We start from the raw sequence: 13,623 nt of genomic DNA on the forward strand, positions 1-13,623 counted from the left end.
GAAAAGCGGTGGACCTCCGAGGAAGCCTGCTCCATTCTCTCCGCAGTTAGGGACTGTTCTCCACGGCCAGGCTGTCGGCTGGGTGGGAATAAGTCAAAGTGTGGCGGAGAAGAGGGACCAGGAAAAGCGGCAGACCTCCGGCGAAGCCTGCTCCGTTCTCGCCACAGTTAGGGACCATTCGCCACGGTACCGCTGCTGGGCAGGGTGGAAATAAGTCCTGCAGAGTTTCAGAGGACCTGGAGAATGTATTAGGATAGTAATAACATTATATAAGATAATATATTGCAAAGATAAGATATATATTAGATAATAACATTAAAGACAAAGTTAAATTGCAATACGTTTTCAAAACTTGATAATTTTACCTTTCTGTACATTTTGTATAAAAATTCATTAAATAATTTTGCTTGTAAATGTCTATTTGCATCACGTTTATTACAAAAAAAAAAAAATTATTTGATCAATTTACATTGTGCCCCAAAAGTTCTTTGTGCGCTCCTTACTTTTTCAACTTAGGAGCACATGTGCTCCTTGGGAAAAAAGTTAGCGTCAAGCCCTGTCTCAGTATTTACTGACTAGCGATACATGATATATATCTTTGTATTTTCTAAGAAACGGGCTACATGTTTTCAGTTGCAAGTCAAAGCCACATTTGAGATGTCACAAGCACTTTTATATAAAAATAAAAACAGTGATCAAAATAAATAAATAAAATGCAAAGACAGGGATTTTATTCCCATTTGAAAATATGCAGCTGCACAACAGTTACACCTCCAAAACACTAGTCGGTGGCTGAAGTGCTGTAAAGTTTAATTGATTCAAAACACACCTAAAACACACATCAAACATGGCTTAATCAAACACAAGTACACCAATCAGCTTCACTATAACTCGCAGCATTCACAGACAAAACATTTGTCTTTTGCTTTTCTCCACAAATACAACATGCTAATGTTTTTAGCACAAGTCTATGACATTTTACATTGTATAAATTAGCCTGGCAGCTAGCAAACTTTTCCTCTATATGAAGCCAGGGACATCAGCAACATTTGACAAAGATAATGTAAGAAAATTCGGCTCCATTACAACTCACAAGGTTCACTGACAAAACAGCCGTCTCCTACTAAACCAAAACAAATATAACATGCTAACATTATTAGCACAAGCCTTTGGCATTTTACATTGTATAAATTAGCTTAGCGAATTGCAGCGATTTCCTCTCCTCATATGAAGCCAGGATAAATCACACACAAGACTTAAAATGCTATTTTTGTGGAGGCTTTATTGTCTTCACAATTTATTGTTTCTTATCTGTGAAATTAAAGTAAATCAAAGCTTTGTTTCCACTGAGGGAAATGGTTTCAGCTTACAGAAATAGACAGGAGGTCTGCGTCGCCACAATGTGTAGTTACATTTCTGGGGAGGTGCACGTCAGGCTACAGCTCTATAAAGTGTTGCTGGAGAACTTGTGTGAGTGAGTGCGGAGAGTGTGACAGAAAAAAAGATGCACACTGTTATGTGTCATGTAACGCAACTTGACTCTATATCGATATAAACGCTGTTGCCTAAATTTATATCTTGCTTGAAAATATATATATATATATATATATATATATATATATATATATATATATATATATATATATATATATATATATATATCGTACATAGTCATTTTATCGCCCAGTCCTAGTTGGCAAGCTAGGGACTACCAGGACTTTGAGTGTTCATCTCCAAAATTGCAGCTGCAAGCTACTGGTAAGCTAAACTGTGTCGTCTCTGTCGTCTTTGTCTCCCAACGATAAGGAAAACCCTGAAGTTTATTCTGGCGTCATGTTGGTTAAAATGTTGGTGACATTCTTGTGTAAACAAATGCGCATGTAAACACAAAAGGTAAAATCAAGATCAGCAAAATGTTTGAGGTCATATCTATGTATCTTACAATAAGTTGATAACGTGATTAGTTTAGGTGTACAAAATCACATGTCACTGTGTATAACTGATGATCATTGCGCTGGACTGCATAGAGATGTGATCGTTATAAATGTGTTGCAAAGCCTTGTGGGTAACCTTTGAGATGTCCTCAAGCAGAAGTTTTCTCTGTAAATATTTCTCAGGAGGAACCAATCACAGATCTGCCACAGACTGGCCAAATCTAATCAGTTGAATCAGTTGGTTTCAGCCCTAAAACACAACGTCATCAACTTATCCAGGTCTATCACTACCAAAGCATATATGCAGTTTCAGGTTGCAAATTCCCTACCTAAATTCCTCCTAAATTTCTCTCTTTACCGAAACTCTGGTTAATGATAGGCTATAAAGTTTCCCTCTCTGCCACTAAACAGTCTGCAGGGAATGCAGCCTGAACTTGATTGCTGGCTTCAGACCCAAGCTGTACCTTCTCAGAAATGAAGCAGGACTGATCTCACTCTCAAGAAATGCCGAGCGCAGACAAAAGCCAGCATTCAGAACCATTTTTTCCACCTTGATTTGCTATGGATCACGGGGTTGAGCAGCAGACATCAGGATGTTCATTGTACGGGAGGCAGATGTTATACCTCATCCCTCGGTTTCTATTTCATTTCCTTATCTCAAGAGCGAAAGAGCGGAGATATGAACCCAGTCACCTCTGCCTCTGAGTCTAGGAGGCCCATGTTGCACTCAGTCTGCTGTAATGACACTGACACACATTTGTCTGCTCGGAGCAGGCGGAGCGTCTGCCAGATCCAGAGGGATGACTCAGTGGCTCAAAAGTAGGAAAAGCGTGCTTTCTATACACATGTTTGGCTGCTGGAAAACACAGACTGCAAATTTGGACGTAGGATAGTTTACAAAAGCAGGCCTTAGACTACAAAGAGCTTTCCAGACAGAGAGGTAAAAAATAGAAGAGAGAACTCACACAAAATAACATATGTTGCACATAAATGTACGAGAACAAAGATGATGAATGGGTTACAGCAACGGCAGTCCTGTTTAACAAGATCCTACAGAGCAGCGTTCTGAAATCAATCCAAACGTTAGGCTTTCTGTTATATATGCTCATGCTGAGACAGAAACCACCCTTGTTTACTCCACAGAAAGTGTGGTTAATGCAGCTCTCCGGTTGCATCATGCAGCACAAAACATAATTACGAAGCAGCATGAACAAATGCAAAAATCAGGCACAGATACGATCTGAAGAATCACTTTGCCAATAAGTTGCTAAATCCGCTGTGTCCAGAGGAGCTTGAGAGATATGCAGAGGCAGTAGCGTGACAAAGAAGTAATGTATTCAGCGATGTTCTGGAGAAACTACGGATGTGGAGAGTGTTTGAAACAGAAGTGGAGAATTGGATGCAGACATTTCTATAGATGTTGTACATGTTCTTTTTTGTTGTTTTTCAGTTGTGACTCTGGGGGGCACCGCTGGATCCAGGAGGGAGCCAGCCACAAACTCTTCAGAGCTTTTTCGGAGTCTTTAGAAGTTTTAAGCACTGGCTTCAGGTCAGGTTTGCACCCAGAGCTCTTGGGCTGGGACTGGTTTGGGCTGAACGTTCTGGCTACGCTGGATGCTTCTATCTCAGTGTCACGCACACACAGTGTTTCTTAACTGTTTGAGATACTGTTCGGACAGTACTCGCATCTGGGAAAAAAAATCCCCATGTTCCCAGCCCAGGCTATTGTTTACATTACATCAACTTGGCAGACACTTCTGTACAAAGCAACACTTTTTACTACACCTACACACACCAACAGCAACTTTGGTTTCTGTGTCTTCCTTTGGGGCATTTAAACATGTGGACAAGAATAGCCAGGGATCAAATATCCAACCCAACCTGAGCAAGAGCTGTCTCATTTGTTTTGCCCTGCTCCACCAAGCAGATAGACATGATGATATGTAAGACTGATTGAAAAACATTACAGCTTCCAAATTCATTTGGGTATGAACTGCTATGTGTCTAAGACGTCAGCCATTGAGATGTCTGCCTTCTCTCTAATACAATGGCAATATATGGCTTGTGCTCAAAGTGCAAAAAAATAAAATAAATGAAAAATTCAACAGCGATGTCTCTTTCGAGAAATCATGATCTGGTTACTAAAGATAATCCACAGACCTTGTTAAGAGTAGTTTCATGTAGGAACTATTTCTTTCTACCTTACTACACCCACAAACTGAGAGGCTCATGCTTGTGACTGTGCGGGATGTAAACATTAATGGCATCCTCCTTGACTGAGCTGTAAAGTTAGCTAGCTCTGTGGTGCTAAGTGAGTCAGCAGTAGATACATGCTTCCTTTTGTGCATTGTTAGCGAGTGTAGTTTAGGAAAAAAGTAAGTAGTAGTGCCCCCTTGTTTAGTGTCTAAAGGGCTGCTGGAAACGAAGCAACTGGTCGCTACAAAACACCCAACTTGGTGTCAAAGAGACACTAGGAACACAGTGATGGGTCACTACAAAACACCCAAGTTCGATGCCTAAAAGCCACTACAAACACAGTGACTGGTCATGACAAAACACTCAAATTTGGTGCTCAAAATCAACTGGAAACACAGCAACAGGTCACTAAAACACACCCATGTTCGGTGTCAAAAAGCTGCTGGAAACACAGTAACAGGTAGCTACAACACACCCAAATTCTGTGCCTACAAAGCTGCTGAACTCACTGCGAAAGGTCGCTACAAAACACCCACATCCTGTGTCAAAAAGCCACTGGAAACACAGTGACAGGTCACTACAAAACACCCATATCCTGTGTCAAAAAGCCACTGGAAACACAGTGACAAGTCACTACTAAACACCCAAGTCCTGTGCCTAAAAAGCCACTGGAAACACAGCGACTGGTCGCTACAAAACATTCATGTTCTGTGCCTAAAAAGCAAGTGGAAACATAGTGACAGGTTGCTACAACACACCCACATTCGGTGCCTAAGAAGCAAATGGAAACACAGTAACAGGTCGCTACAATACACCCAAATTTGGTGCCTAAAACTACATAAAACTGCTCATAACAAGGTCTATAGATTATCTTGAGCAGTCACAATGTGTAGTTAGAAAGACACTGCTGTTGAGTTTTGCAAATTATTAAGCACCACAAGCTGAGTGCTATCTAGTTATATTGGAGAGAAGGAAATATGACGAATGATATATGTATTTTTGATTTTGGGGTGAACTATCCCTTTAAGCTACACTGTCTGGTATTCTAAGACAGCTTTAACATACCCAATATTATTCCATAGCTAGCAGTGCACATAGGTTTTTTTCAAGTTGTGTCATAAATGGAGACATTTTTCCTGTAAGTGTGTTAGACAAGGCTAAAAAGTGTTTCACTGGTGTTTGTGAAGACTCCTCTTTGAAAAAGAAACAAAGGGCAAAGAACAAAGGGCAACTTTGTTACTGATCACCAGGAGTGTTTTGGTGTCCTGCCAAACCTCTTATCAGCATGTCTGCCTGTGTGTGCATTTCTCACAATCCCTTTAGATTACTGTGCAAAAAAACATTTGCACTGGTGAAGCATATTATCCCCTCTGATTAAGGATGCCATTGTTTGCTAAAATAAATGCACAGTCTCACTATTAAGCATCCAATTTATAATCCACTTACTCAGTGTTAAGTACACATTAGCACTGCACTCTCTGGAGGGCTTTAATGAGCCTGATAAACTATAATTAACTAATATTTTCACAGAAACCTGTAGGAGTGCCGCTGCTGTTGAAAAACAATACTGTAGTGGGCTGAGAAAAGGACAAAGCAGGTCTCAAATTAATTTTCTGTGTTGGTAGTGTGTATAAAATTGAATGAATTCTTATTGTTTAGTTCCTACATGAATTTGGGAGACTACGGTTGGAGTAATGTGTTTTTGTGACAACATGATGGTTGTCAGTTTAAATCTTGTGAGTCTGAATGTCCATTACATTCAAGTCCTTGCCGAACAAGTTCACACAATGCAAGTTAAGCCTATCGTCACCAGGAAAAGCTCTCTGTACTTCTCAGTGTGCTAGACTTTTGGTCTCGAGTGTCTGTGGTGACATTCCCACACAGGCACAGTGATGTGATGGGTTTTATGTCAACCATCCAGAGCATTAGATTATATTACATTTGTTTTGTCTTTTTCTTGTTGGCACTGCTTTTCATTTTGGTTTTTCAATGCTTACTGAACCAAAGTTCAATGCCAGGACAACGTCTAATGTCAAAATAAATGTGGTGTAGAATACTGATGACAGGTGACATGGATATTTTGTTGGTTTTAAGTTGTGTTGTTAAGTAACCAAAACCCACCGTCTTCAAAGCGTCTCACGCAAACATCCTCTTGACGTAGAATAACGATGTTTAATCACGAAGTACGGAAACCAAAACTCAAAACGTCATAATGTTAAAGGCCACACAACATGAACTTCTAACGTCCTTAGACATTTAAAATATCGTTATCTCGATGTTTATTCCAATCAAAATTTTACGTCCGTCCAATGTAAGACTGCAACGTCTTTCTGATAACATACTAATATTCGGTGTCAGCTAGGATGGCAGACGATACTAAGAAATCCTAAGAAGCCTCCAAGAAAAATTGAGTAGATGCTCCAGATAAAAAGGCATCTTGGCATTCAGAGGGAGGATTAAAGTCAAAAAAGACTTGTGGGGGGCCCCAGTAGTTAGACTAATAGAGCGTGCGCCCCTTTCTTGTCTACCTATACTATCTATGAAATTTTATCTTTAAAAAAAGGGGTGGATGTGACGCAGATAGCTCACCTGTTGGCCTATGTTAAAAGCGTGCATTGATGTTATTACTGTAACTGCCAGAGGGGGGAGACAGATGTTCTGCACTCAAGCTTTAAATGTTTCAACGCATGAGAACAACATTGCTTGCAAACTGAACAAAATGGTTGCTGTAAGAGTGGGAGAGTTAGTGCGTGGAATACATTACATTTTAATAATGTAGCAGGATGCATGGCAAAGGAGACTGGCAACGCACACAGAAGGCGTCCACGGTAATAAAACAGAGAATTAGGATGGCCAGATCTGCCGTGGAATGCCCCTGTGTAGTGACCACAGCTTTTTACAGTCAGGCTCAATGGTGCCTTTGTGCAGCTGAGCCCAGCTGGCTGTCCAGAAAACCTCAGTCCTCGCTGCACAGCCCCACATCTTCAGAAACACAGACGTCTGCACACAGGCCACCTTTTTATTTTGGGATTTACACTGGGAACTGCCTATACCCGAGCTGCCAGATCACTATAAGCACACGTATCTGCTCTCTGTTGACTCACAGTGCATCTGTGTTTAACAGTATGATTTTAAAAAGCAGCACAACATGTTTACAAATATTGCTTATGTAAACAAACCATTACATGGATTAAGTTTGTCTATTTAGTTAGTCTGTTGTTAATCCCTGCATTAAAGACATACCAGTCAATTTAAAAGTAATATTGGGACACTGTGGTTTGAATTGTGATGGAGGGCAGGGCCTAAGGTTTATATTTAGACCAAAAATGGTGCCTTTTTTTGCTCAAGTTTCATACTTGAGTCTCTTTTTAGCTATATTTTGGTCTCTACCACCACCTAAGAAAACCATCTGTCTTTATGTACATCCATTAGCAAGAATACTGTTGTAACCCTAACTATAATGAATTACTAGTCAGACTTCAGTCACAATTTTTATGACTCAAAACTCAAAGTGTAGGACTTGGGACTTGAGACCACCTTTGTTAAAAAAGTCCCACAAAATACTGTAATGCAGTGGTCAGACAGGTGGTGGACTAAGTTCACAACTCCATAACTTGAGTCAAAATGTAGATACTCCTGGACAAATATTACTCTAATAAAAGTGAAAGCTGAACACACAAATTAGGTGCCTAAAAAGCAACTGCAAACACAGCGACAGGTCGCTACAACACACCCACGTTCGGTACCTAAAAAGCAGCTGGAAACATTGCAACAGGTCCCTACAAAATGCCCATATTGGGTGTCAAAAAGCCACTGGAAACAGTGACAGGTCGTCACTACACACCCACGTTCGGTGCCTAAAAAGCAGCTGGAAATTCAGTGACAGGTCGCTACAACACACCCACGTTTTGCACCTGAAAAGCCACCGGATACACTGCAACGAGTCACTACAAAACACCCACGGTCAGTGTCAAAAAGCAACTGGAAACACAGCAACGAGTCACTACAAAACACACGTTCAGTGTCAAAAAGCAACTGGAAACACAGCGACAGGGTGCTACAAAACACCCACATTCAGTGCTTAAAAAGCCACTGTAAACACAGTGACGAGTCACTACAAAACACACACGTTCGGTGTCAAAAAGCAACCGGAAACACAGCGACAGGGTGCTACAAAACACCTGCTTTGAATGCCTAAAAAGCCACTGGAAACACAGCGACTGGTTGCTATAAAACACCCACCTTTGATGCCTAAAGATATTTTTGATTTACCTTAATTTGTTTTTATATTACTATTGTCTATTTGTTTTTGTTTTTTATCTTTTAGTAAAAGTCAGTCCTGACCTATTTTATTATTATTTTTGTTTTTTTGTTTTACTTTTTAGGTGGTTTTGTGTCATTGAAAATGTTTTAAAAACTCAAAAACAAACTTTAAGTCACGAAAATACTACTGATGTTAATGCATCAACAGTTCAACACTAAAAAGACTTAATGAAATAAGAATCTAAAACAACTTTTATTTTCTAATGTAGTATTTCTTTATGTACTTCCAACTGACTGTAAAGTTTACTATAAAATAATCTTTTCAAAACGGTAAGAAACAAGAGGAGCATAAAGAAAAGCCAGAGGAACAGGCACTATACAGCACACACACACACACACAGAGCAGTGATCCCACAAAGATGGAGCGCGAGGCCGTATCAGATTACAATAACATACTCGGGGCCCGCGAGCCCTCCGCCCTCCTCGGAGCATCGCGTGAGAGCAGCAGCCGACTCTCCAACTTGATTGTGATTAATGCGCGAGGGCAAGATATCCATGCCAGATCCAAGCTAGACACATTCTTAAGGTGGTCCGCGAGAGAAGGGGAAACAAAACCCAGAGGAGAGTGTAACCATCTACACAAACACACGGCCACATTTTACCGGCTGTTGCTCGTTTATCTGACAACTTCTGCCTCACAGTTATGGATATATAACTGATATATGATGACATAGTTTTAATGAGGATGCGGTCGACCTTAACTCGGTTTACCTTCATTTTCGCCAAGATGTCTAGTTTGATTTAATTTGAGGTATTTTAATTTAAAGCAGCTTTCTAAAATAAAGCACACTTTATGATTATGATGATGCCCGTCTTTCTATATAATGCCCACCACTTCCGATAATTGAAAGTTACGTCTCTAACGTTAACTCATAAACGCACCAGTTGCTGTTAACGTTAACTCAGGTGGTGCGTTTACGTACTTAACTTTAACTTCAAAATGTCAGCTTTAAATATGCATATACTCATTTTAGCCCCACAAGCTGGCTGCGTACAGTATAGAGAAGGGCTGTGGAGTCAAACAATAGTTTCTGACAAGTCTTACTGTTTGAGAACAGGCTTCTTCCTCTTCTTGTTAGCATAAGACGCTGGGTGTCCCAACATGGTGTCACTTCGTTTAACGCTCACAAACTTGACGTTGTTCACAATCGTTTGGCTGATTCACTCCTTCGCTACCGAGGCTTCCTCCATCCGCTCAGCAGTCGGTTAGTCCGTAGTTTGCTCAGCCAGTGAGTGAGTGAGTCCAACTCCAATGTTAGAGAGGAAGAAAAAAAAGGCTACCGGGGTCCGCGGAGGTTTGGTGCCGCGTTGCCAGTTCCTGTGGGCGGTCACTGACGCTGACCTTGGTCGGCGGTGCGGTGAGGTGAGGTTGAGGCAGCAGACTGAACGCAAACGCGGTGAAGTTTTGTGAGGGGGGAGGGAAGGGAAGTTTGGAGAAGTTTGGCGGAGAATACAGCACAAGTCCAACCCCCCCTTCTCTGCATACACACCGCGGCCTTAGTATTATTATTCAGAGTCACTTGAGTTTTCCTTTTTTTCTGTCTGTCGTGCACGGGGCGTTTTCAGGAAATGTATATGTGTGTCAGAGCTGTGTTTTAAGGTGGACTGGACTCTGACTGTCAGCCATGCTCGGTTAGGCTTTTGAAACATCCACAGTGTGCTGTGATTTTTGACTTAGCTGGAGAAATATGTTCTTTGGCTGAGTTTTCTGACCACAGCAGGAAATACAGAGAAGTTTCCATAATAATTTACATTAAATTTGATGCATACAGAACTTATTTTGTACTTCACTACATCCTGTCTTCAGTGTCATGTTCCCACTGTATCTATGCTGTTTATACCTACAGGCCTACTGTGCCTTAAATGGAGGCCATATTAGATAATGTGAAAATACCTGGGGGCCCGCTGTTTCTCACATCATGATCACACACAAATTAGACCAAGCCAAAAGCCAAAATCTCACGGCACAACTGTATATCTGTGCACGGTCACTTCTTTAATCACGACATAAGACAGGTAGCTTTCATTCATTTCATTTCATTTATTCCTTCTGACCCCTCCCCGGAGTATAAGGGGCAAACAACAAAAAATAACATTAACAAATCAGGACAGGCGGCAGCCAATGCACAGCAAAATATATAAAACAGAATTTGTGTACATACATACAAGTCAAAGCAAATCAAGAGAAACTATTCAAGATTTTCTTTAAAAGTTTCAACAAATTTGACAAGACCTTTACTTTTTAAGATGACATTAACTTTTGAAACTTATAAATATTTGGATTTGCTCCATAGAACTGTCCAACCAACTCTCTTCTCTCTTTATCAAAAAAAGAACACACAAGTACATAATGATATTCGTCTCCTCGATTGACAGTCAAACAAAGAGTACATTTCCGGGGGACATTTTCACAATCATACCTGCGCTCAGAGATAGGTAACCTATGATTTCCACACCGAAACTTAGACAAACACACTCATGATACTGTCTACTGACAGTTTATTTCCTCTTTTCTTTCAGCGGCAGGTTGTCGTTGCTGCTACTTTGTTGTAATTTGCTCCATACAATAAAGCATCCATTGTCCTGTTCACGGCTTTCTTCTTTTAAATTGGCACCTCGGATCAACTCGCCAATCCGGCTCTGTGTGTCTAAACGCTCGCAGCTTGCCTGCAAAACGACCCAACATCCGCCGAAAATCTAGCAGTATAAAAGGGGCTTATCACAGGGCTGACACATAGAGACAGACAACCATTCACAATCACATTCACACCTACGGGCAATTTAGAGTTGCCAATTAACCTGCATGTCTTTGGACTGTGGGAGGAAGCTGGAGCACCTGGAGGAAACCCACGCTGACACGGGGAGAACATGCAAACTCCACACAGAAGGGCTCCCCCACCCTGGGTTCAAACCAGGAACCCACCATGCTGATACAGTCAATTAAAAATTAAAAATGAATTTAAAACTTTTTGTATAGGCCCAGTTGAATATTGCAATAATAATGTGTGGTTATCACAGAATCTCACATCACACCACTGGAAAACCACTGAATTAGACATATACGCAACTGTGTCATCTTCCATTGAAAAAGTATTCAATGTTCCATCGCTCCTGAAAGCAGTGGCTCCTGCTGTCGACGTTACTGCTTCTTCCTTGTTTGTTTGCTTGTTTATGGTCTCCATGAAAACACAGAAGCTCTGCCTGTGTAGTTCCTACTTGGTGCATTTCCACAAACTGTATGATAGTCCTGCCATGAGTCAAAAAATGGAAAGAGTGATCCTGCTTTATTAACCAATATTGTGTGGGGTGGCCACATATAGTATATTTTCAAAGACAAGCCGCGGGACCTTTAATATTGATATTATTTATTTTGAACATGTAAAAAAAAAAAAAAGACATGAACTTACAAACAAGCAGACAGAAAGAAAGTAATATTTGCAAATATCAAAAAGCATAATGTACCAGCAGTTGTCAGTGTATGATTAATCTGATTTACACATCCGAAAAGGAACAGGAGGAAGTAGTAGTTAGTAGACTTTGGACATGCCTGCCTCAATCTCATCCACTTCATTCTCTGTTGAAAATAAATAAATGGGTACACATCCACAATGACTGATTTATATAAACAAATTCAAGAACACAAACAAAATCCGAGTGGCTATTTTTAGAGAAAGGTGTAAAATAGGGTTGCAAATTGTAAGCAATGTCCTTAATTGATCATTGGTAACATTAACGATTGATTCATTTTGATTTAAAAAAGAAAACTTTGCTTATACCAAACAATACCACATGCATTTTCTTCTTTAATCAAAATCAAACTGCCTATGAAACATAAAGATATAAAGGCCTAGACATATGAAACATATTTAATATAACTGAATAATGGTTTGCCCACTTCATTTTCCAATGTCGGTCCGTACCCCAAGACAGCTGCCTTGTCATAAAATGGTTATATTGCATGCTGTTTGCTAATACTGATCACTGAAACATGCTTTCACAATACACCATTATATGATGATAGAAGAAGAATGAAGAATGAAATTCAAGACTACACACTGTGTATATTTCAGAATCAGATCTTTAATCAATTAAAATAATAACAACGGATTAATCAGTCATTGATTACTCGTTGTCATCCATAGTTTAAAAGCCTTTTTTGGCATGTTAATGATTTACATGTCAGCACAAGCAAGCCAGCGTCAAGTTTGGCCACCAGCTGATGCAGATTTAATACAAGTGAGGATAAACAGCTTCAAAGTTTTGTGTTAAGTCCAAAAGCTACACGTTAATGGGGGCTTTTAACCTGTAAATTATGCCACTACTTTATATTACATACCTAATTACATGGCCAAAGCTCTGTTAACACTCAAACAAACTGTGGACACCAAAACGTCACACCCATGTGTAATTTAGCATCTAATTCCAAGACAAAGGACATTAATATGCTAATATCAGCCTCCACTCCTGTGGAAAGTCCTTCTACAAGTTTTTGGATTCACTCCTGCTCAGCTGCAAGAGCATTAGTGGGTGAGATCTGAATTTCTTCCACGCTAAGCTGGAGAAGCATATCTTTATGGACCTGGCTTTGTGCATAGGGGCATTGTCATGTTGAAACAGGAAAGGGCCTTCCCCAAACTGCCGCCACAACACTGGAAGCACTCTATTGTCTAAAGGAGCAGTGAATGTTGTAGCATTAAAACTCCCTTTAAATTTCTTGGAACTAAGGAGCCAAGCCCAAACCATGGAGAACAGCCCTAGACCAAAAGTGCTCACAGATGTGTCCACATACATTTGGCCACAAAATGCATTTCTGAGCAGGTTTTGAGTAGATTATGCTGAAAATTCACACTGTCAGTTTGTTCAAATCTGTCAGTATGCATGTAAAACATTGATTTATTTATGTGATGGTCGTTATTGGCTATAACTATGTAAGTCGTCCTATTTAGTATTTATGAGCAGTACATATATGTGGTTACAGTTAGGAAAACATCAAGACTAAACATACCTGCTTTTGGGGGGCACGATCCCTGCAAGAAATGCAGCAGTGTCCTGGTAAAACAAATCTGTTTTTTGTGCCACTATCCCTGCTGGAAAAAAGCAGATGGATCGCTGCAGAACATCCATGTTTGGTGTCAAAAAGCCACTGGAAATACAGTGACAGGTCGCTACA

General features: G+C 40.3%; 1 protein-coding gene across 1 annotated transcript in view; it reads right to left on the reverse strand.

Moving 5' to 3' along the window:
- LOC117251145 (aryl hydrocarbon receptor-like) overlaps nucleotides 1-9,728 on the reverse strand; it is a 52,722-nt gene extending 42,994 nt beyond the window's left edge. Inside the window, exon 1 of the mRNA XM_033617144.2 lies at nucleotides 9,499-9,728. Coding sequence (XP_033473035.2) covers nucleotides 9,499-9,557 — 59 coding nt within the window. The 5' untranslated portion in view covers nucleotides 9,558-9,728. The remainder of the gene's footprint in view (nucleotides 1-9,498) is intronic.
- Nucleotides 9,729-13,623: the final 3,895 nt, after the last annotated feature.

Source organism: Epinephelus lanceolatus, chromosome 14, assembly GCF_041903045.1.
Source record: "Epinephelus lanceolatus isolate andai-2023 chromosome 14, ASM4190304v1, whole genome shotgun sequence".
Lineage (NCBI taxonomy): Eukaryota > Metazoa > Chordata > Actinopteri > Perciformes > Serranidae > Epinephelus > Epinephelus lanceolatus.